A 22411-nucleotide genomic window follows, 5' to 3' on the forward strand; every position below is an offset into this window, starting at 1 on the left:
TTTTATCTGACTCCATTTTATCACAACCTCAAATTTAGGTTGGAATGCCAATTGGTTATTGGACATTTATATAATAGTTTGGCTACACATTTGATTATTCTATTCAACTCTGTACTTTATATTTTACCCATTCATTAGGAATCTGTCGCTTTGAGGTCCTCTTGACGGCCGTTTAACGCAGGTCTCACGATCACAAACTCATCAGTTTTTAGTCACTAAAGAGGTAATTGGCTAATATCCTAGATGGTCACATTCATGTTTAATCTATATGATATTTTGTATAGCCCCCATGGATCTGGATACACTTGAATTAAAATAACACTATCTCTAGTCAGAGGTCATGGCCACTACTACAGATATAAGCCGACCAATATTACTTCTCTGATAGTAGCTTTGGGTTTGTACACTCAAAACTGGACCTTATACGTTACTAATCTGACGCAGCTTTGCGGTAACATACGTATTCGCTTAATCTACTTGGGAAAATAATTTCAGAGTAAGTGAGAATAAAATCAAATGTAACAATTTATTATGTCAGCTAAATGTATTATGCCAGCTAAATGTATTATGCCAATTACATAATCGATTCAAAGATAATCAATACAAAACATGAAATGCTCAGAGATAAAGAATAAAAGATGTACCTGACTCAGGAAAATATTATACATGAGGCTGAGGGTCTGAAATACATTTCTTTATAAACTTTGCATTCATCATGGTCTCCAGAGTTTACACCTTTTGAGGACAGGATGCCATTTTCATGGAAGACAAACCACCCTTTGTAAGCAAGATCTCTCTAAACTCTTAAAAACGTATTACCTTTTGTTTTACTTCTTTGGGTATGAGACCTTTGTACCGGTCACACTGAGACATTTCAAATGATACCAAACATGTATAGTGTTGTATGATAATTGTTCACATTAAACCATATAGATTTTTGGGTGAATTTCAGGTGATCTCAGCATGAGAGAGAGAAGGAATGGGGGAAAGAAGTGAAGGGAAAGAAATGTAACTCAATACTGAGGTGAATGATTTCGTCTTTGGTGGGGATGCTAGTTTCTCGTTTTCTCATAGAGTTGCCCTCTCTTCCAGTCTCACAACAGTCTGAATTTAGAGGCCGTTCACACAACTGGCCTCTGTAGTGGGTGTACACTCATCTATCATTCATCAGTTACATACAAATCAATATATGTGTGAAATGAAAAGAAATACAAAAAGTTAGTTTGGCGATTTATTAGAGATGTCTTCTCGAAACATTTTCCTCACAAATAAAATCTATATATCCGTTGACGGAAGTCACAAATTTCCAAGTCTGTTACTTTTTCCTCTTCTGTGATCTTCTTTGATTTCTTTCTGATGGCCGTTTTGCGCCCCTTCTCGCCCCTTTGTCCTCTCTAAACATGATCGCTGGTCCTTTAGCCGCTGGCGTTGTGGTCCTGTTCTTTATGAAGTCCTCTTTGACCATAGGCTCGATGATCGCACCCATTGTAGTGACAACTTTAGGCTTTGTCATCTTCTTCACAACGCTCTGTGTGTTCCACGTCGGCCCAATAGGAGTACGGATGCAAGATTCAAACTGCGCGGTGTTTTCAAAGGGAAACGGTAGATGACTAACCTAAGAAAAAAACAAACAATAATAATTAGAGAAATGCAGGATTGGGCTATTAAAAGATAGCATTTGAATTGACTGCACTCAAGATGTTGAATTGAATTTCAGCTCCTATCACTTGTTACAGTCAATGAAGAAAAAAAAAGAAGAAAAAAAATCACCTATTTTGTTTAGCATCTCAAATTCAGAAATTCAATGCACTCTCAAAAGAATGAGATTCTAATACTCAATATATCATACTATCAATTTCATATTTTTGAGTGTTGCATGCAGTTGCCAGGCGATTGTTTACCTGATGGGGAGCGAGTGAGGCATTTCTCTTCTCTGATATGATGACATCAGGCAGTTTCTGGTCTTGCCTTGGAGGCGGTGGGGCCACTTTCACCCTAAACCTACAGAGACAAATGAACCGTTAGGACCATTTCGCAAAGCGCTTGACCAATCACGAAACACTGGTCCAGTCGACCAATCAGAGCACTTTGCACTTTTCGGAAGGAGAGGCTTCATAGAGACAGAAACTAAACCAAGCGATACTGACAGACTGAGAAGAGAGGCGCTGCAGCAATGTCAAATATGTGAGAAATATAAGTGTTTTTTTTTTTTACATTCAAGCATAAAAACCCATTCTAGTAGAGCCCAAACACTAAACCAAGACTTTGTAAAAGGGCATTATGGGTCCTCTTTAATGGTAGCACTTGTTTCAAACCTTACATTATGTTTTTATTGTTGTAACCCTTTTTACATGAACAGTATTAAATTACTGTGTTGTTAACTATTGGTAACATTTGAGAAAAGCTGCATTACCTAAAACAGCAGCCCAAAACAATACATTCAATATAAAGTCAATTGGTTACATTCAACTCAATGTTACATCACATTAGTTCGCATTATTTTCTCTGTCGGTGTGGCCAAGGTGATGTCAGTCAAAAAAGGAAAGTTATTACATTTTGATCATAGATTACAAAAAATACAATTTCCTCAGGAATAATGTGCACTGATGTTTGGAAAAAGGGGAAATTTGGATTGCATGTTGACTATACGTTTAAAGGTTAAGTGTGTAATTTCTGGTCATCTTGCATCACCAGACAGAACTGCTAAAACTGACTGGTTTCAAACACTCCCCTTGTCTCAACCAATAGCTTGAGTTTGAAATGAAGCGGTTTGTGAGTCAGTGTCTCCATTTAGGGTCGTTAAATGCTCAGACAAATAGAGCATTTAGAGAGTCAGTGTTTTAGATGTTATCAACAATGGCTTATAGTTGTCTCTGCATATTAAAGTCCATGAGAATCAGCTTGATAAGAGCGGTTTTCTCTCAGAAGTGTTGACATTTCCAATTTAAACATGAAGAGCACATGCCTTTTTAAAACAAGACAAAAGCCAGTAGCATTTAGCATACATTTAAGATTAAAATGTTTGACGTTGTTCATAGAATATTGTGTGTAAATTTAAAACCTAGTCCACTTCAATACTGTGCATTGTGGGTACAGCAATAATATGCAAGAAGGCTGACTTAAAAACTTGTACCAAGTTATCAGTAGTGATCTCAGTAATACTGATGATATCATGTGATATTAATGCATCAACAGTTTAAAAAAAGATTGTTCCAAATAAATTAGTAAATTTCGTGCATTGCCAGTTGAGTTGTGTGAGCTGAAGAGTAAATGAACAAAAAAAAGGTTTTATGGAGGGTTATTTAATGCTTTCTATGAGATTCATCAGACATATACACAACATAAATGTAAAATTATAAATTAAATTGAATTGCATCTATGCAAAATGACACAAATGCTACTGAATTTACACAAAGTGAATTTAAGGGCGTGTTTACACCTGGTCACTTCATGCATGTTTACTGATCAGATAGCTATCTGATTTATCAAAACAATTCCATTTACATGGTCACATAAATGTGTTTTTACAAAACCAGGGTTGCTGCACATTTTTAAAAGTCAAATTTAAGGCTTTTTAAGACCTGAAGAAATCAAAATTAATGCCGTAAATTAGGGGTGAGCAATACTGACAAAAATATATCGCGAAAAATATATCGTGATATTTTCAAAGTTTTATTGATAATAATTAGATGATATTTTACTGATTGTGTTTTTGTGCTGGTGCCATTGCTGGTTTAAGCCTGTTGTTGACAGCTGACTCACGAAGATATTCATATTTTTCATATTCGATGCAGTTCACAGAATTGACAGAAATTAAAAAAATTAATTAATGGGCAATATCTGCCATCTTAAATAGATTTCCAGGGGCATTTTCACCTATATATGGACATTTTTAGATGTATGCAACACCTTTTATGTCAAATTCTAACATTAAAACTAAATTCTATTAGAATAACAACACAATACCACTCTTAGCAGTCAAATTAAATCATTAAATCAAAATCCATCTTTGCAGGGGAGAGGTGACACAGAAGCAGCATCAGAACTGGCATTAATATATTTACACTGCATTTACAATTGCATAAATAAAGCTATGAGATGTTTTATTTATTTATTCAATATTTAAATATGAAATGATTTCTAATTTTAACGTTTTAATTAAAGGCTAACTACTTTAAATATGAAACTACAACCGCCAGTAGGTGGCGACAAGTCACCGTTTTAAGTGAGTTGAGGGAGTCATTCATTCAACCGATTTGTTCAAACGGCTGATTCATTCAGGAAAAGCCAGTGATTATTGAATCGTTAAAATGATTCGTTCAAAACGCGGATTTTAGTACGAAAAAAAAAAATCATTGCTGTCTGTTGGACTCTTCTTTTTCATTTTGAAATGTTCGTCGGCGAAATAAAGGGAAAACAAACAATATTGACAATATTGTGTCTAAAAATTAACTCACAATGTCAACTTATTGTTCATTTAACTGTTGTTTAAAATAAACTAGTGCAAAATGCCTGTGCAAAATCAGTTTTTGTGTGTGTTTTTAGTAATTGTTGGTTTGGTGTGTTTGAGTGCTCATTGTTACAATTACACAGCAAAAGTTCAGTGACTTTTTTTTTTATTTGTGCATGGTAGAAAGCACACAGTGAACTCCGAGAAAACGCTATGCTTGAGCAAACAGTTTGTGAATAGGCTACTACAAATGATGCCGTGAAAGAGACTGTGAACACATTGAATAGGATGTTTAGTTGGTGAATAGCATAGGCTACTATTACACAGCAGCGATAACGTTAAGCGCACCAGAATGAAATATAATATTCAGAAGTAAACAGCATAGCTGACTTACAGATTCAGTTTACATCCACAAATGAATAAGCGCGTCGATTCAGGGAGCAGTGCAAAGTGCCCGTGCAAAATCAGTTTTTGTGAGCTGATCGCCGTCAAAAAAGTTCAGGAGATATTTCTTAGCAATGGCTGGTTTCAACAGTTTCAATATGATAAAAAAATAACTTTTATATTGATTCAATGGATTATTTGCATTTTGAAAAAAAAAAAAGTGTCATGAATTTATTGCATTTTTGGGGGAAAAATAATCCGTTTTTATAATAAATCTTTGAAAATCAAAATCTGGATTTGAATTTTTTATGTTATTATAACCTAAAGATGCTATGTGAAAGTTTGAAACAGAAATTTATCACGATTTGGAACCAAACTATGATATTCAGAAGTAAACAGTGTAGCTGACAGAGTGTTTATGTCAGAATGTTTATTTTTAAACCACAACCTTCTTGGGGCTTCTTTGACCGATATATTTAACGATATCTTTTGTATGTCTAAAAATTAACTCACAATGTCAACTTATTGTTAATTTAACTGTTGTTTAAAATAAATATCACATTTGCAATTGTGCACAGGAAAACGGCACTCTTGCTCATGTGATATTCTAATATAACAACATAATATGATATAAATATACAAAAAACTCATTTGGGGACATACCTATAACTGCACACATCACGCAGTGAAAGCATGAGAGACAAATGCGATGTCAGCTCGCAGTGCCTCGTACAGCGTTAAAACAATGATTACAATATCATAATATCATATCGCACACCCCTACGCACATAAACAATGAACTTACAATTGAACTGAGGTTTACCAATTTTCTTCTCCTCGCGTGCAGGAGACAGACGTAATGCTGCCGCGAATGACGCAAATTGTCACATGAACAAGCAAACCCACAAAGAAAGAATAAAAAAAAAATTAAATGTACGCAAATTATATATAGTTTTAATTTGAAAAGCATTTAGAAATGTCTTAATCAAAGTGTCATCTAAAATGTAAGACCTTTCATAAGTAAAAATAATACTTTAAGACCTTTTATTGTCTTAAATTTAAAAAAAATCTAATTTAAGACTTAAGGATCCGCAGGAACCCTGAAAACGGATATAAATCCTATCTTCAATTCCCACGCTATATGCAGATTTAACAGTTCACGTCAGCGAAAGCAACAGATATGAGCTGCATTTTATTGATCATCAGCTTATTTCAAAATCAAAGACCGCAATAGGAGAGAGAGCGGCAACAGCACTGGTACGATCATTTAGTTTCTTTACTTGTAAATGAAGATGATTGTGTGTTGAGCGTCTGCGACTTAGTTTTATTTCCGGTAGTTTGTGCATTGTCTTGCTGAAGAGATACTCTGCTCATCTGCGGTTATATCTGGCTATAACGTCATATAGCCAATAACACGCTCTCACACGTTTCTTTTTTTAGCATTGTTGAGATGAATAACATTTACATAATGTGGTTTCAACAACCAGATGCATTTACACTTGTCCAGTTTCGTCTGGAGTGCGTCTCAGAACAACTCTCTGTCTCGAATGCTTTTCGGAGGGCATTTACACCGGGTCTTTTCACGATCGGATAGCTATTCGATCTGAGATAACGCATGAAGTGACCAAAATTTCAATATTGTTCTCATAACCATGTTATGCATATGAAAGATTGACAGTGCACATACTGCACTTAACGATTTTCATCAAAGTGATTACAGACATTCAAAGTCATAGTTTCACTTCAATTACCGGTCTGGACGGCATGCTGTCCAAAACAATCAGAAAAACATATAATGTCAATCGCAAACAAGAAAGATGGGAAACGTTTTGAAATGTTATTAAAAAACAGATTTATCGCTCTTACCTTCTGCGTTTCCAGCGGGAGGGTTTGAGCCCCACACCCCCCCACTCCCCCCAGCCTGGCAGGGTCAGGTCCACCACTTTGGGCCTCGCTGCAGCTTCCTGTTTCCTTTTGTCTTTCATGAAATCAGAAATGACATCATCCCCAGCGAAAGCCTCCTTGATGATAGAAATCTGTTCATCATGCTCCTAACAAGAAAGTGAAACCATTTTAAACAGGAAAAAGCAGCATTTGATGTTTCTTGCAAGAACTCAAAAACTAAATGTCAAAGTTAATTGAGACAGACCGCAGTCCTGGTTGATGATTCAATGGGATGTACAGAATATTAAGTCTATTTTCACAACCCATGCTTGAGTATTTTTGTCCACAAGAACACATTATACATCTATATCTGACAGAGTTGTTAGTAAAATAAAATGTGCTGTCTACCCTCAAGATCTATTGGTTACATACATCCCCCCCCCAGGTGAAGCCATTCAACTCACATCTTCAACCACTGTTGGCAAAAAGGGAACTTTGATGACCGTGGCTTCTTTGGTAAGTACTTCTCGGAGGTTGATTTCCTTGTTCTTCTTATTGGTTGGCGCTGAAGTCGCCTCTGCAACAGCTGTTTGAGGCAGAGATGGAGCCACAGTGGGTTGGGGCTCGAAGACCTCACCCAAAACCTCCAGATCTTCTATATTCTGGACTCGAGTCGGTCCTTCATCCAAAAGTCCCTCTCCATCTTCTTGCCCTTCCTGTGACTTCTCAGTCCTCATAAGCTTGAAAAGGGTGTTAAACTCAGAAACATCCACCTCCTCCTCTTCCTCCTCCTCTTCTTCATCATCATTCTCCTCATTGTCAGAAATCTGCACCACATCTTCGCCAACCACCTCGCTTGCATGCTCTGCTAAAAGAATACAAGACAAATAGTTTGAATGAAAATCATCACATACACTGCCTAACTTTTTCAAATTTATATTCAAATTAAAATTAGGTCAAGTCTATTAAATCACCAGAAATGTTGCAAAAATAAGCAGTAAGCTGCCAAGAAGTTAAAGGCATTTTTCAATGAACAAGTAATAGATTAAAGAGTTAATTCACCCCAAAATGAGAATCGGCATAATTTACTCATCCTCATGTCATTCCAAACCCGTAAGCATTTCATTCATCTTCATTCAAACACAGATGAATATATTATCAAACAGCATCTACTCCTTTTAGTCCATCCATTGAAAGTCCATTCAACATTTTCAAGCTTCAAAACATTCACAAAGAGACACGACCACTTTTCATGATGAACAGATTTAATGTAGGCTTTTCTTCAGAAATAAACATTGATCAATTCACTCATATCACATCAAATATAGCAAACTGAATATCAAATGTACTTGCTTGATGTGCGAGAACCAATGCAGTTTCAGGTAAGAATGGTTGAGATTCGGTTGACCATACCTGAATGTGCTTTATATGAGTATTGATCAATGTTTCTATCTTAAAAAAAGCCTAAATTAAAACAAAGCATATTTCTCTTCAGAAGACTTAAATTAAACTGCTTGATTCCTAATATGGATAATTTTACAATGTCTTTATTAACTTTTTAAAGTTTGACAATTTTTGGTTAGTGTGGACTTTCAGTGGATGGACAAAAAGAAGTTGGTGCTGTTTGATAAACACCATAAGTGAATACAAAAAGCTGAATGGCGATTTGAAAACATTTAAATACTGTAAATTCTTCTGCGTGACGATCGCGGTTGTCGGAAAAGTAAAGTTGCACAGCAACTTTTGTTTCCCGAAGTAACCTCTTTTATTTCTACAAGTGCCACCGACTTTCAGAGAGTGAATTTCATTCAGACCGTCTGGCATTTTTTAAATAATAAAACAATTTTCATGCTGAACACTCTGCATTAACATTTCGATGAAAACCTGTACGACTTTCTTCTGTGGAACACAAAAGCAGATATCGTGCAGAATATTGAATCTGCTCTTTTCCAAGTAGACTGCGACTAACAGCTGTCAAGCGGTCCAAATGCACTATACAAGTCTTCTGAAGACATTCAATAGTTTTGAGTCAAACACAGACAGAGTTTCAGTCTACTTTTGATGTTTGGACTTATTCGCGCGTCAAGTCTGACGTCATGCATCACCGTTTCTAGGGCTGTGTCCGAAATCGTCCCCATACCCTTAAATAAGGCACTATTTGAGGGCACAGCTATTTGTAGCGTAGTCAAATGTGGAGAGGTGGAGAGTAGCGTGTCAAATGTATTCCCGCATCTGTCCAGAAGATGGCGCCCGCAGCTGAATCATCCACTCGTTAGTTTTCATTCACTCCTTTAAGTGGACTATATTACTGGAGTAATGAAGGTAATAGTGAATGAGGGTATAGGGGGCGATTTCAAACACGGCCTGGGTCTAAAATCATATGCCAAGAGCAAACTGTGCTAATATACTATATAACACCACAGAAATATCATGATCCTAAATACAAAAATCTTAGTTGTCAATTCAACATTGGTGTTCGGGACACCGTGAGCCCAGACACTGTAGTGTATACTGTGACTTTTCACAAGCTTAGCTTAAATGTTTGACAAGAATAAGCAGTGCTCATAAAGATGTTGGAAACAAGAAATCATATAGAGCTGGAGAATAGCATGAGGGCGAGTAAACAATGACAGAATTGAAATTTGTGTGTAAACTATTTTCTTGTCTCATACCCTTTTCTTCCGCAGGAGTCGAGTCCTCTTCATCAGCTTGCCTCAGCCTCCTCTTCCTCTCAAATTCTCCGAGAAGTTCCTCTTCCTCGTTTTCCTCGACTGCTGTTTCAGCCTCCTCGGGTGTGACGCACCTGACCTCGGGTGTGACGCACCTGACCTCGGGCTGTTCACGTGTAAGCTGGCCTTTCATCCAGGGATTGACCGAGTCAATGATCGGCTCAGGATCGTTCACAAAATCAGGAACGGTCTCCAGTTCTTCGTCCTTACTTTCATGTTCATCATCAGAAAGCACCACCATCTTCTGTGTAAGATCCTTATTCATCTGCAACTGCTCCTGCATTGCTTTACGTGCCTGATGGGAGATACCCAAATATCACTACTGAGTTTTAGTAATGACATTAAATCATGATTTCCATCCCATTGCGGTATAAAAATAAGAACTTACCGAATCATCATATTTTGCCATGATGGCCTTTGATTTGGCCCACTTGCCTTTGTTCTGATGTTTGAGAGACATCCTCTCCTGTAGTGAAAACATGTAAGGAAAATATATTTTAGCCCAACTGATTCTCACTTCTCCTTCATTATCTCTCTCCATGTTTCACCACACACCGTCATCCTGGACAGTTCCATCTTTTTCAGCTCTTCCAAAGCACCTTCAGGATTTGTCTTACACATATCTTCAAACTGCTTCAGAAACTCCTTGCGTCTGGCTTTCTTCTGAACCCTGTGATACCTGAGAAAGATATATTTTGTAGTTAAATTAACAGACATACAAACAAAAAGTTGTCAGAAATGTTCAGCTGAAGAACTCACTTTTTACTCTTGATTTTCTTTTCTCTCTTGGCTTTTGCCTCATAGTATGACTGGAGCGCTCTTGCCTTTTGAAGCTCAGCACGACGAATCTTCGCCTGCCAGGCAAAACAAATTGTTACAAAGTGAAATACAAAAAGAATGTAGAGTATGAGAGCAGGACTAAAAACAAAGATAGAATAGTTAATGTTCTGCTTGATCAGCAAACATAAGCATCAATTTGGATCCATATATACAGTGCAATGCCAGAAATGTGCCAACTGGAAAAGAAACTACAGTATCCTGCCCTAAAATGTGGATTCTACCAAACCAGATTTTATTTATAACTGCAACATACTAAAGGGCTTCCTTATAGAAATGGACACCTATCAATGGAGTCCATGCTAGCTCAAGTACATGCTGTCATTAAAGCAAAAGAAGCACATACTAGACTGGCACGATTAACCATTAAAAGATCGCAATCTCGATTCAAACACCTCTTCTGTTTCACATCTCAAGCGTCAGCAGAGCGTGTTTTGTCGCTGCCCATGATAATGAATGAGAGGGTTGGTCGTCACGCTTCCGATGTGAACGCTTTCATTCACTGATATGGGCAGCGACAAAACACGTGCTGCTCACGCTTGAGATGTGGCAGCCCTCCATACTAAAGGTTCTTGTTCCTTATGTTTATATCCATTAAATACATAGTATATAATTAATAGACATTGTTAGATTCTATCTCTATTCCAGTGCTTGAGTGTGATCAGTGCTTGATGCTATGCTGCTTATTCTCAATATCTGTACAGAAGCTGTGGATTATTGTGCTTGTACATTTTCCCACTTGTACACATTCAGTTTGGACTGTGTGGTAAAAAGCACACATGCAGATCCATGCCATTGTGTTTGTGCATCTTAATAGTTGCAATAGTAACTCATGTGATGTCAACATGCCCTTATCAGAGTCATACCTCCTCCAAGCTCATGGCTTTCAGTGATGCCTCCTCGACGGGAGTCAAAACAGGGTCAACCACTGGCTGGCTGTTGTTGTGCAAGAGTCTGAAAATCTCTTGTTCAAGGGGAGTTTGAACCTGTCACAGAGAACACACAGAGTTATTATTAAAATAAAAGCAAGTGCTTCTTTCAAACATGTTTTAGTTACCTCTCATCAGCGTGCAAAGAAACACACAATTACACTGAAGAAACATTTGGAATGATGATAACACTAAAAATTGTAATGAAGAAACATGAATTTTCCGCAAAGCTGCTTTGAAACGAGGTATTGTGAAAAGCACTATACAAAATAACATTTGTGAATTGTATTCAAGATAACAGTAATTATCTGTAGGCCTATCACTGAATTACAATACAGTTGGATGAAAAAAACTCTCAAACAATGATTTAGACTAAACAAACACGAGAAAACATGACAAAATGGCCATTAGTTTTTGAAAGCCATGTTGTTATTAATGTGAATGTCACTTAAAGGTGCAGTGTGTGATGTTTAGCAGCATCTAGTGGTGAGGTTGCAAATTGCAACCAACAGAAGTTACGGTGGCCGACAGGAAGTGATCTCCTCATCTGAGACAGCAGAGAGAACATAGACAGTAAAAGAAATGGACACAGCGACCCCATTGGAACTCAATTGAGACAAGTGAAGCCCATTTTCAGCGATTTCTTAGCACTTCCTTTCCTGACGCGCAGACTCAAACCGAGCAAAGCGTTACACGGACCACGTGAGCAACCCGTCTGTCTTCTAGTAGCTGTGCCAAGAGAAATCTGAATCATTCCCTTCCGAATCTTGCAGAGACGGAGAGTGTGAGTAGGAGCTGTCCATAAGCTTGGAGCAGGAGAAACTTTTGCTAGGTATTCTGATTAATTATATTGTCATTTTGCCTCCACGTCCCACCGATTGCCCGCGAGCTTCTCCTCCCGTCTATACGGTAATCTCTCTAGTGTGCGACAGAGAGTCGCGTGGTTATGACGCAATCGTTAGCCTACTTTTACAAAAACTGCTTCTACGGGGCCATAACATAAGCTACAAGGTAATGGAGCATTTTATACATTGTCGTGTATCTTTAGAAATAAATAATGGACAAATGGAGTCTTTAAACGCCTCAGATGTAAAGTTATTCGCTGTCAAAGTGACGCCAAAATGAATGGGAGTCAATGGGATGCTAACGCAAGTGAAGTTCTGCTACAAGATGTCGGCACCCGGCTGACTTCAACTTCCGGTCGACTTCCTTCCCGCCTGAGAGAGAAGCCTGTTCAGCAATGAGGTTTCTTTACAAAGATAAATTAAGAAATTAGGTTTACTTAATTATTCAGTAAAACGATATGTTATTGTGAATATTATCGTTACTTGTTCATCATTGTGTCAGTGTTTTGTTCGCTGACTTTAGCTAGCTTCTTTGCACAAGAACAACAGTGACGAAACGTGTTTATCCTTTTAGGGCCACTGTAGAAACATGTCGGTATGTAAGGGGACCCACGGTGTGTGTAGATAGAAATGGCTCATTCTTTATACACCACTGAAAACATAGTTGTGTATTTATACTGCATTTCTGTCAACAGATCCTCCTAAATATTACACAATGCACCTTTAAGGCCCCCGAAATACTGTGCTGTATAATTTACATTTTTCTTCTAGCATCAAATCCATCTTTGCTCGCAAAATGATAAGAACGATTTTCATTTCCCGCAACAATAAAACAAAGTAAATAATGAAATAAATGAGTAAATAAGTAAATTAATGATAAAATAAGTGATTTAGACCCTGGTCCTAATAATAAAATGCAACCCACTTGTAGATATGTAAGAAAATAATGTACACAAATATATATTAGACTTGCCACAATATCATACATTTTCACACTGTTGCGGTCTCCGCATTTAAACCGACTATACTGGTAATTGCACTGGTTTTTATAGCTCTGTCAGCACACATCTGCACAGAAGCTCCCAGCATACTAGACTCATATTAGTAATGATTTCTGACTAGAGTTGAGGCCAAAATTGGATTGCATGTGTATAAGTATACCAGGTGTGTTTGATATTCTTATCTATCTTTTAAACATTCTACATATATTAAATGTTGAAATTTTTCTAAACGTAAATTCTTGTATGAAATTGTACAATGTGGTGAATTTTAATGCAACATATTAAGTTATTACACACAAGAATGTGGTAAAGAGGCTCTTCTGAAAATAAACAATGAACCGTTCAGTGTAACAACACTGGATATTAGGGGTGTAACGGTAAGTGTATTCGTACCGGACCGTTTCGGTACAGGGCTTTCGGTTCGGTGCACGTGTGTACCGAATGACCGATTGCAATATTTTGTATGCGGAACATAGGTACATTTTCGTGTTTCCACACGAACATATTAAGTGGCGGAAGTCTCCGCGTTCAGCGCAAATCCCGCCCTGCAGCTGATTCTAAAGTTTTACCCGTCGTCACCATAGACATATGGTCGTCACTGTAACCTAAACCAATGAAATCGACTGCAGGGTGAAAAAAAGCTTTTCCGCTCCGTGTGCGCCGCCGCACTCTCCGTTCCGTGTGTGTGTGTGTGTCGGCGCGCTGCGCTCTCTGCCAGAGAATGTCTAATAGGAAGAGAATTGGCACTCTCTGCTTACTTCCGGTTTCTGGACTGGCTGCAGTAACACGTCTCTGTCCATGCGGGGGCGCTCGCAGGCGAGTGCAGAATGAATGGAGGTCTATGGCGAAAAACCCTCAAAATCCACTTTTCTCAGGATATAATTTTTTGTCTAGTAATTTGAATGTTGTATTCGAAAGGAGATGCAAAGAAATTACACATTGCTGGGTGTTAGATTTTTTAGAGTCACTTATTTGGTTTAAAAAGTCTTTTAAAATGTCAATGACGTCAGAATGCTGACGTCATTAGCAGAATGCTAGCGTGTTATGGGCAACAACAACTCAACCTGTAAGAAATCGAAAAGAAATAAGTGCTCGTTCATTCAACTTTCGACCTATAACACATGTTGAACTTGCAAAACCTACAATCAAATCTGAGATTTCTCAACGGCAATCGGGTGAAAGAGACACATTTAGCCGTCTAGCCCCATAGACTCCCATTCAGTCTGCACTCGCCCGCGATCACCTCCAGTGGAATTCTAATGGAACTGCAACCAAGATCGATACAATGGGGCTAATAGGAAGTGCCAAGGCTCTCCGTAGACGGGCTCTGTCTCTGCTCAATGTTCAATGTTCGACTCCGTGTTTGCGCTGCGCGTTCTGCTCTGTCGTTAACGGCCCAAACACTCCAATCATGTACCGATCACGCACTGGAAAGCAAAGTCCGCTCAAATAAGGTGAAATTTCTCAGTAGTAGACTTCTGTTTGCTGAGCTGGTATAGCCATGCATGGTAAAATGACCTGCTCTGATCACATGCTCTGGTAATAATAGCTTTGTAGGACTATATTTTATTTTGATAATTAGTTAAAAAAAAGAAAAGAAAAAAAATCTTAAATTGATTATGTTGATTGATTATTGAAAAATAATAATACATTAATATATGTATGTTTAATATTATTTTAATATAGGGCTATTTTCTGTTCCTTTTTTTCCCAGTGTTTCATTTAATTAGGTGATTCTAAGTTTAATTATTGATGATAACAAGCTTGGAGGAATTGCAATTAATTACAGCAAATTGTGCAATTAATTAGTTTTTTTTTTTAATCAATTCCCAGCCTTAATTTTTAAATATGAGCAGGCCTACAAGCTGGGATTGGTAATGCTGCACTGTAATCATAGTTATTTATTTAAATTTTTTCATTAAATTTATTATGTGATATTGGTTTGAGACTGAGTATTTTATTTAGTGGAGAACTTTGCAGCAGTATTTTATTTCTTATTCTTTTTTTTATTTTATATATATTTTATTAAAAAGTGTTTAAAAAAGTGTAAACAAATTGTTAAAAAAGGTTTATAGTAATAAACAACCTGCAGTTTAATGTTTGCATTTATTTCCCTTACTGTACCGAAAATAAACCGAACCGTGACTTTAAAACCGAGGTACGTACCGAACCGTGATTTTTGCGTACCGTTACACCCCTACTGGATATCAGAATCTGCCTCAAAAGGATCTAATCGTGCACCCTTAATAGACAGCTCAAATTTGTCATGGTTCAGTTTGTGTCATTGTTGTGTTGTTACCAAAAATAAATAAATAAACCAACAAACATCCACACCTTCCACCCGGCCACGACCTGCTCCACCCGTTTAGGTCCTAAGGGTTCCTGGTTCAGAGGAAACACCACTTGTTCAGCCTTTCGGTTCTGCACTATGATGCTGTTCCAGCAGGACACCTCTTGAGCGGTCTTCTCATATGCTATGCCTCTCTGAATCTGTGGACATAGAAGAGAGAAAACATTCAGCAAATAAAAAGAAATGAAAAAATGTTCGCCTCATGCCAGCTTCTAAGGCTAAAGTCATTCAAGGATATTCAGTAAACCGGGTAAAACTAGAATCAGAATAAAACAGAAAAATCACATTAAATCGAGCCTTGAGCACCAAGAAGAGTAAATGACTTGGTCCCAGTGATTACTGAAACTAAATGTCACTGATCCCATTCAGGGGTGCGATACCGTACAGCAACTATGGCTGCAAGTTTCATCATTACCAACAGAGTTAAAGGAACACGCCGACTTTTTGAGACTTTAGCTTATTCACCGTATCCCCCAGAGTTAGATAAGTCCATACATACCCTTCTCATCTCTGTGTGTGCCGTAACTCTGTCTGACGCACCCACCGCTAGCCTAGCTTAGCACAAAGACTGGAGGTAAATGGCTCCAGCTAGCATACTGCTCCCAGTAAGTGACAAAATAACGCCAACATTTTCCTATTTACATGTTATGATTTGTATAGACACAGCGTGTGCAAATAACAAGGTCACATGAGACAGCCATCTTCTAACCGTATACATACTGGGAACTATATTCTCAGAAGGCGAAGCACTGCTACTTGGGCTTATGTATGGACTTATGTATCTAACTCTGGGGGATACGGTGAATAAGCTAAAGTCCCAAAAAGTTCCTTTAAACTGAACCATTGCGACCATAGTTGGCGAACGATGCTTTTGGGAAATGCACCCCTGATTGCTACTTGCTTTGACATGAATTTGAGGATTATATGGAGTACATGATTAAAATGATATCCCTGATGATTGCTAATCATTTAAAAACAGTCTGATTTAAAAAGAAAGTGACAAGCTTCTCAGTTTCTCAGAGCGAGTGACTGAACTGAAGACGCAGCGTTTCATGACCTTCTCTGTTTGCTGTTTGTTGAGAGGCAGCTCCAGAGTCTCTTTACTGTTCTGCAGGTTCCTCAGCTGTTTCTTGGTCTTGTTGGAGGTTCCCGAGGTTTTCTCCACGGTTCCCAGGAGGTCAGAAAGGTTGACTTTCTCTCCAGTGCCTTTATACAGAATACATATAAGACTGATGTTCCATCTCGATCGAGATGTGAATAAAGTACGATGCATTCTGCTTTTACCCTCTGCGTTGACGGAGAACTCGGAGACCTGCACACTTGCTTCAGAGCGCTCATTCTGCTTTTTCCTTGGATAAACAAGAATCAAACTGTTAATAAGAACAATGCTAAGTACACAAGCAGGTAAAAAATTCTGACAGCTGGAAATAGATTTATAGTGGAGAATGTGAAGCTGACGTGTTGAATTCTGGGTAACTGTCTTGTTTTGACGCCATATTAGGAGGATCGCACTGCCTTTCTGCTAGTGAGTTTAATGCAGTGTTTAGATTTTCTTTTGTGATTGCCAAAATTGTTGCCATTGTAAGTCATTAATGCTGCATCGAAAATTGCCACAGTAACTCACATCATCGTTCAGGACAACTGATTTATTCCAAGAGGTGCTTAATCTAGAAAACTGAGTTTTCACATAAAAAATGTGAGAAAAAAAGAAGAAAAAAAAATCCATTACAAGATGGCAGGAAAAATATATATTTCAATGCTTTTGCGTTCTCTCGCAATTATACAGTTGGGTAATTTATATTGCATATAATTCACAGGTATCAGGGAGCCGCTATCAATATGTGGGGTTTTGAAATCGCTTTTACCTTTCACTTTCCAGTTTGCAATCATGCGTCCTCTGTGTATAGTGAGCAGCGGTTCTGACCACACACTTTACAAGATTATATTTGTCAATAATGCTCAGGATCTGTTCAGAACATCGTCCTCCCAGTCATCTCTCCGTACTAGCTTCACCTGATAAGTGAAGTCTGATGGACTGTGACGTAACCGCAGCAAGCCTAACCATGACCCTTTAGGGGCTCCGTAGAATGTGTTATTCATTTTTCATGCCTTTCCGAATTCAGAATTAGGCCAATTAGAATTATTTACTTATTCCATGTTCCAAACATAACAATTTTCAGATTTTTTGTTTTTGTCAGTGAAGCATTTTCATTTCACAAGGACCAGCACTAAAAAGATAAATCTCAAATGTCTCAAACCTCTTTCTTCCACCCAGAGAACTGATGGCTTCCAGGAGCTTGTTGTGTTTTCTCTCATCATCACTGCCCTCCTGTATAGAAAAAAGAAGAATTAAACATTTTGGATCAATTTGGCACAGGTACTAAAACATAATAAGTGAACCTTGAGGAACATTAAAATAATAATAATATAAAATCATGTCTTGTTTAAAACGATTTCTGGCTTCAGGAAGTGTTTGAAAACCTAGTTTGAAGTCTTAGATAGATAAAACAACAACAACGAGCAATTTTATCACAGAAACTGTTTGTGGCACAAAATAAATCAATAGAAAACAGCTAAATAAATATGTACATTGTGAAGTACACTTGTCATAACAGCATGACACGATGATGGAGAGTACCTCATCTTCACTGGCACTGATGGCTTCTTCATCATCAGTGGGAAGCTCCTCTTCATCAGCAGCCATAGTGAAAGACACCTTCACTCCTTTACTGTGGAGGAACGCACAACAAGAAATAAGAGTTGTTGCTCATATTAAGGACAATCACGGATGAACGGTACACTTATGTTTAAGACTGGTGCTGGTTTTAGCCAATGCCTCGTATTAATATGTAAGAAAAAAAATACACATTAGATATCTGAAAAGATGCTACTTTGATATGGGTAACAAGATAAAGACGACACGAGCAAACCTTAATGTTGTTTTCTGAAGAGAGCTTGATTTGGCCATGCTGCAGTTTAACCACGTGTCCAGGAGAAGCGGAAAAACTGTGGATTTCTCTCATATATCCTCGACCTGATTTGGAGAATCAGAGATTTCGGAAGTCAATATGTCCGTTAACTCCAAAAGACCAACATGTTATATCTATATGTTATTCTGAAAGACACGAATTCACGACGCACATCTCCAGCGGCATCTGCCTCTTGTGTTTACTAGCGTGTGTGAAGCAGCAGAAGTGCACAGCGCCCCCTCCTGTGCCGGAGTGCAGGATTCAGCGCACTCTCTACTGACACCAACTGGACTGGAGTCTGGAACAGCAACACCGACGAGGAATAAGATCTTAAAGGGATAGTTCACCTGAAAATGAAAATTCTATCATTTACTCACCCTCATTTTGTTCCAAACCTGTATGAGTTTCTTTCTTCTGTTTCTTTTAGTGCTGGGCAACATCCAAAATAAAAGTTTGTGTTTACATAACATATGTGTGTGCACTGTGTATAATTATTTTGAATATATAAATACACACACATGCATGTATATATATATATTTAGAAAAATGTGTTATTTATATATAAAATATTTATATTTATATATACAGTTTTTTTATTCACTTTGGTACTATTTTCACAAGTTAGGTGTACATTTTCAAAACTCTTAGTGCTAATATCTCAACAGATCATCAAAAGTGCACTTTTTTCAAACATTTCATCATGTTTTCAATTGTCTTAGTACAATACACAAAATCACAAAGTATCCTTTTCACAACACAAAATAAGTGTTTCATCTACATAAATGTTTCATTCACAGTCACTGCCTTTCATAAAGCTCTTACTATCAAACTTTTGATTTGCATCTCTTCTTGTGCAGTTTAATACATTTGTCTATTATTTAATCCAACTAATCTTAATGGTTAATCAATGGATCATTTGGTGCACCTATAGATTTCTATAGATATTGATTCTATACACAGTTTCTATGGAACTTGTTTGCAATATAACCAAATGTAATGAATTCTTTTTACATAAGTGATTTATAGATAATAACCACCACTATGTTCAAAGTGTGTGCACATGCGTGTGTGTGTGTGTGTGTGTGTGTGTGTGTGAGAGAGAGAGAGATTTGCCATTTGTGAAAATACTGTAAAGCAGAATAGAGTATAAGGGAGAGGAAACAGTCAATGACTGTAAAACATCAGATTGATCAGAGATGCATCAGTAGAAAGGAGACAGACGGCATCAAATACAGCATTTTTACAGTTTTTTTTATTCGCTTTGGTACTATTTTCACAAGTAAGGTGTACATTTTCAAAACTCTTAGTACAAAAATCCAAACTGATCACACTGATAACACAGCTCATTCTTTCAAAACCTGATCTCATGCTTTCATTACAGTTATACACTTTTCAGTCCACATAATCATTGTTTCATACACAAGATTATTGTAATATGTAATGAGAACATTTGGTTTAATCACAGAAACACAACAGTATGACCTTCTTTCAGTTTAGTACTTTTACCAATCAGCTCATTCAACAGCAAACAATGCAAGATACATGTTTCAAATCACTGTTGTTGCTGAAATAATTACAGTAATACAGGCTGCAGTTGCCACATTAGAAGTAATTGAATCCATAATGTTTGTAATAGTATCTATCCAGTGTGTTCAAAAAGGTGTGATGAAGTACAGCCATGAGGTTCTGTGCTAACAGAGTTTGCTGGCAGTACAGTAAATGATTTCACTCTATACCATTTGACTGAATCTATACAGTAGTGGACCTTTACAGATGACGGTTGAGTTGCAGTAATTCGGCAGTCTCTACCATGGTATTCTGTTTAGAACTGATAAGAATGTAAATGTGTACCTTGAAATGCAATGTAAGTCGCTTTGGATAAAAGCGTCTGCCAAATGCATAAATGTAATGTAAATGTTTACAGTATTGCATACATACTGTAATGTAAAATGCTGTATTTGATGCCGTCTGTCTCCCTTCTACTGATGCATCTCTGATCAATCTGATGTTTTACAGTCATTGACTATTTCCTCTCCCTTATACTCTATTCTGCTTTACAGTATTTGCACAAATGGCAAATTTCTCTCTCTCTCTCTCTCTCTCTCTCTCACACACACACACAGACACACACATGCGTGTGCACACACTTTGAACATCGTGGTGGTTATTATCTATAAATCACTTATGTAAAAATAATTCATTACATTTGGTTTTCCATATCAGAAATTGCAAACAAGTTCCATAGAAACTGTGTATAGAATCAATATCTATAGAAATCTATAGGTGCACCAAATGATTCATTGATTAACCATTAAGATCAGTTGGATTAAATAATAGACACATGTATTAAACTGCACAAGAAGAGATGCAAATTAATAGTTTGATAGTAAGAGCTTTATGAAAGGCAGTGACTGTGAATGAAACATTTATGTAGATGAAACACTTATTTTGTGTTGTGAAAAGGATACTTTGTGATTTTGTGTATTGTGCTAAGACAATTGAAAACATGACGAAATGTTTGAAAAAAGTGCACTTTTGATGATCTGTTGAGATATTAGCACTAAGAGTTTTGAAAATGTACACCTAACTTGTGAAAATAGTACCAAAGTGAATAAAAAAAAACTGTAATACATTTGTCTATTATTTAATCCAACTGATCTTAATGGTTAATCAATGGATCATTTGGTGCACCTATAGATTTCTATAGATATTGATTCTATGTACAGTTTGTATAGAACTTGTTTGCAATATGGATAACCAAATGTAATGAATTCTTTTTACATAAGTGATTTATAGATAATAACCACCACTATGTTCAAAGTGTGTGCACACGCATGTGTGTGTGTCTGTGTGTGTGTGTGAGAGAGAGAAAGAGAGAGAGAGAGAGAGATTTGCCATTTGTGCAAATACTGTAAAGCAGAATAGAGTATAAGGGAGAGGAAACAGTCAATGACTGTAAAACATCAGATTGATCAGAGATGCATCAGTAGAAGGGAGACAGACGGCATCAAATACAGCATTTTTACATTACACTATGTATGCCATGATGTGATGCTGTAAACAGATTACCATGGTAGAGACTGCCGAATTACTGTAACTCACCCTTCATCTGTAAAGGTCCACTATATTCAGTCAAATAGTCAAAATCATTTACTGTATTCATTGCCAGCAAACTCTGTTCTAGCACAGAACCTCATGGCTGTGCTTCATCACACCTTTTGATAACACACTGTAGATACTATTACACACATTATGGATTCAATTACATAAGTTAGGTTATGCACGTGTATTTTCTAATGTGGCAACTGTAGCCTGTATTACTGTAATTAATTCAGCAACAACGGTGATTTGAAACATGTATCTTGCATTGTTTGCTGTTGGATGAACTGATTGTTAAAAGTACTAAATTGAAAGAAGATTATACTCTTGTGTTTCTGTGATTAAACCAAATGATCTCATTACATATTACAATAATCTTGTGTATGAAACAATGATTATGTGGACTGAAAAGTGTATGGGCCCTATCTTGCACCCAGCGCAATTGACTTTGTACACCGACGCATGTATCATTCCTATTTTGCACCCGCGCAAAGCACGTTTTTCCCTCCACAGAAGCACGTCGCTAAACTAGGGAATGAACTTGCGCTCCCTGGGCGGTTCAGCGCAAAAAAGGAGGCGTGTTCCGGCGCAAACGTTCCTTCATGCTATTTTGCAGGTTTAGAAAACAATTGCGCCACTAACCAGGAAAAAATAGTTTAAAGTCAGTGGCGCGTTGCGCATGTTATTCAGATGCTATTGTAAGGGTGCATGCTTGGCCATAATCAATGTAGCGTGTGCACAACGCGCATACACTTTGATTCTCTCATCTACACAGAAGCAGCAGTTTTCATTTTTGCAAATCATACATTATTACGATAGATAGATAGATAGATAGATAGATAGATAGATAGATAGATAGATAGATAGATAGACAATTTATTATAAAAGCATACATCTAGCTTACACATTTACCCAAATTATCATACGCCTTTTT

General features: G+C 37.4%; 1 protein-coding gene across 2 annotated transcripts; it reads right to left on the reverse strand.

Moving 5' to 3' along the window:
- Positions 1-507: 507 nt before the first annotated feature.
- On the reverse strand, positions 508-18607 carry LOC311083972 (U3 small nucleolar RNA-associated protein 14 homolog A). 2 transcript variants are annotated; one of them, XM_084115743.1, is made up of 15 exons: positions 18340-18607; positions 18048-18138; positions 17668-17738; positions 16694-16758; positions 16467-16615; positions 15394-15549; positions 11151-11270; positions 10207-10301; positions 10003-10126; positions 9836-9913; positions 9391-9742; positions 7183-7583; positions 6701-6885; positions 1902-2001; positions 508-1615 (listed from the first exon to the last, which is right to left on the reverse strand). In XM_084115743.1, exons 1-15 carry the CDS (start codon positions 18375-18377, stop codon positions 1316-1318), a joined length of 2325 nt encoding a protein of 774 aa, XP_083971869.1. In that variant the 5' UTR covers positions 18378-18607; the 3' UTR covers positions 508-1315. The 2 variants fall into 2 exon arrangements, with proteins under 2 accessions (XP_083971869.1, XP_083971868.1); XM_084115742.1 differs by having other exon boundaries at positions 7183-7586.
- Between the last annotated feature and the right edge of the window lie 3804 nt (positions 18608-22411).

This window comes from Abramis brama (genome assembly GCF_963993115.1).
Source record: "Abramis brama genome assembly, chromosome: 5".
In the NCBI taxonomy this organism is placed as follows: domain Eukaryota; kingdom Metazoa; phylum Chordata; class Actinopteri; order Cypriniformes; family Leuciscidae; genus Abramis; species Abramis brama.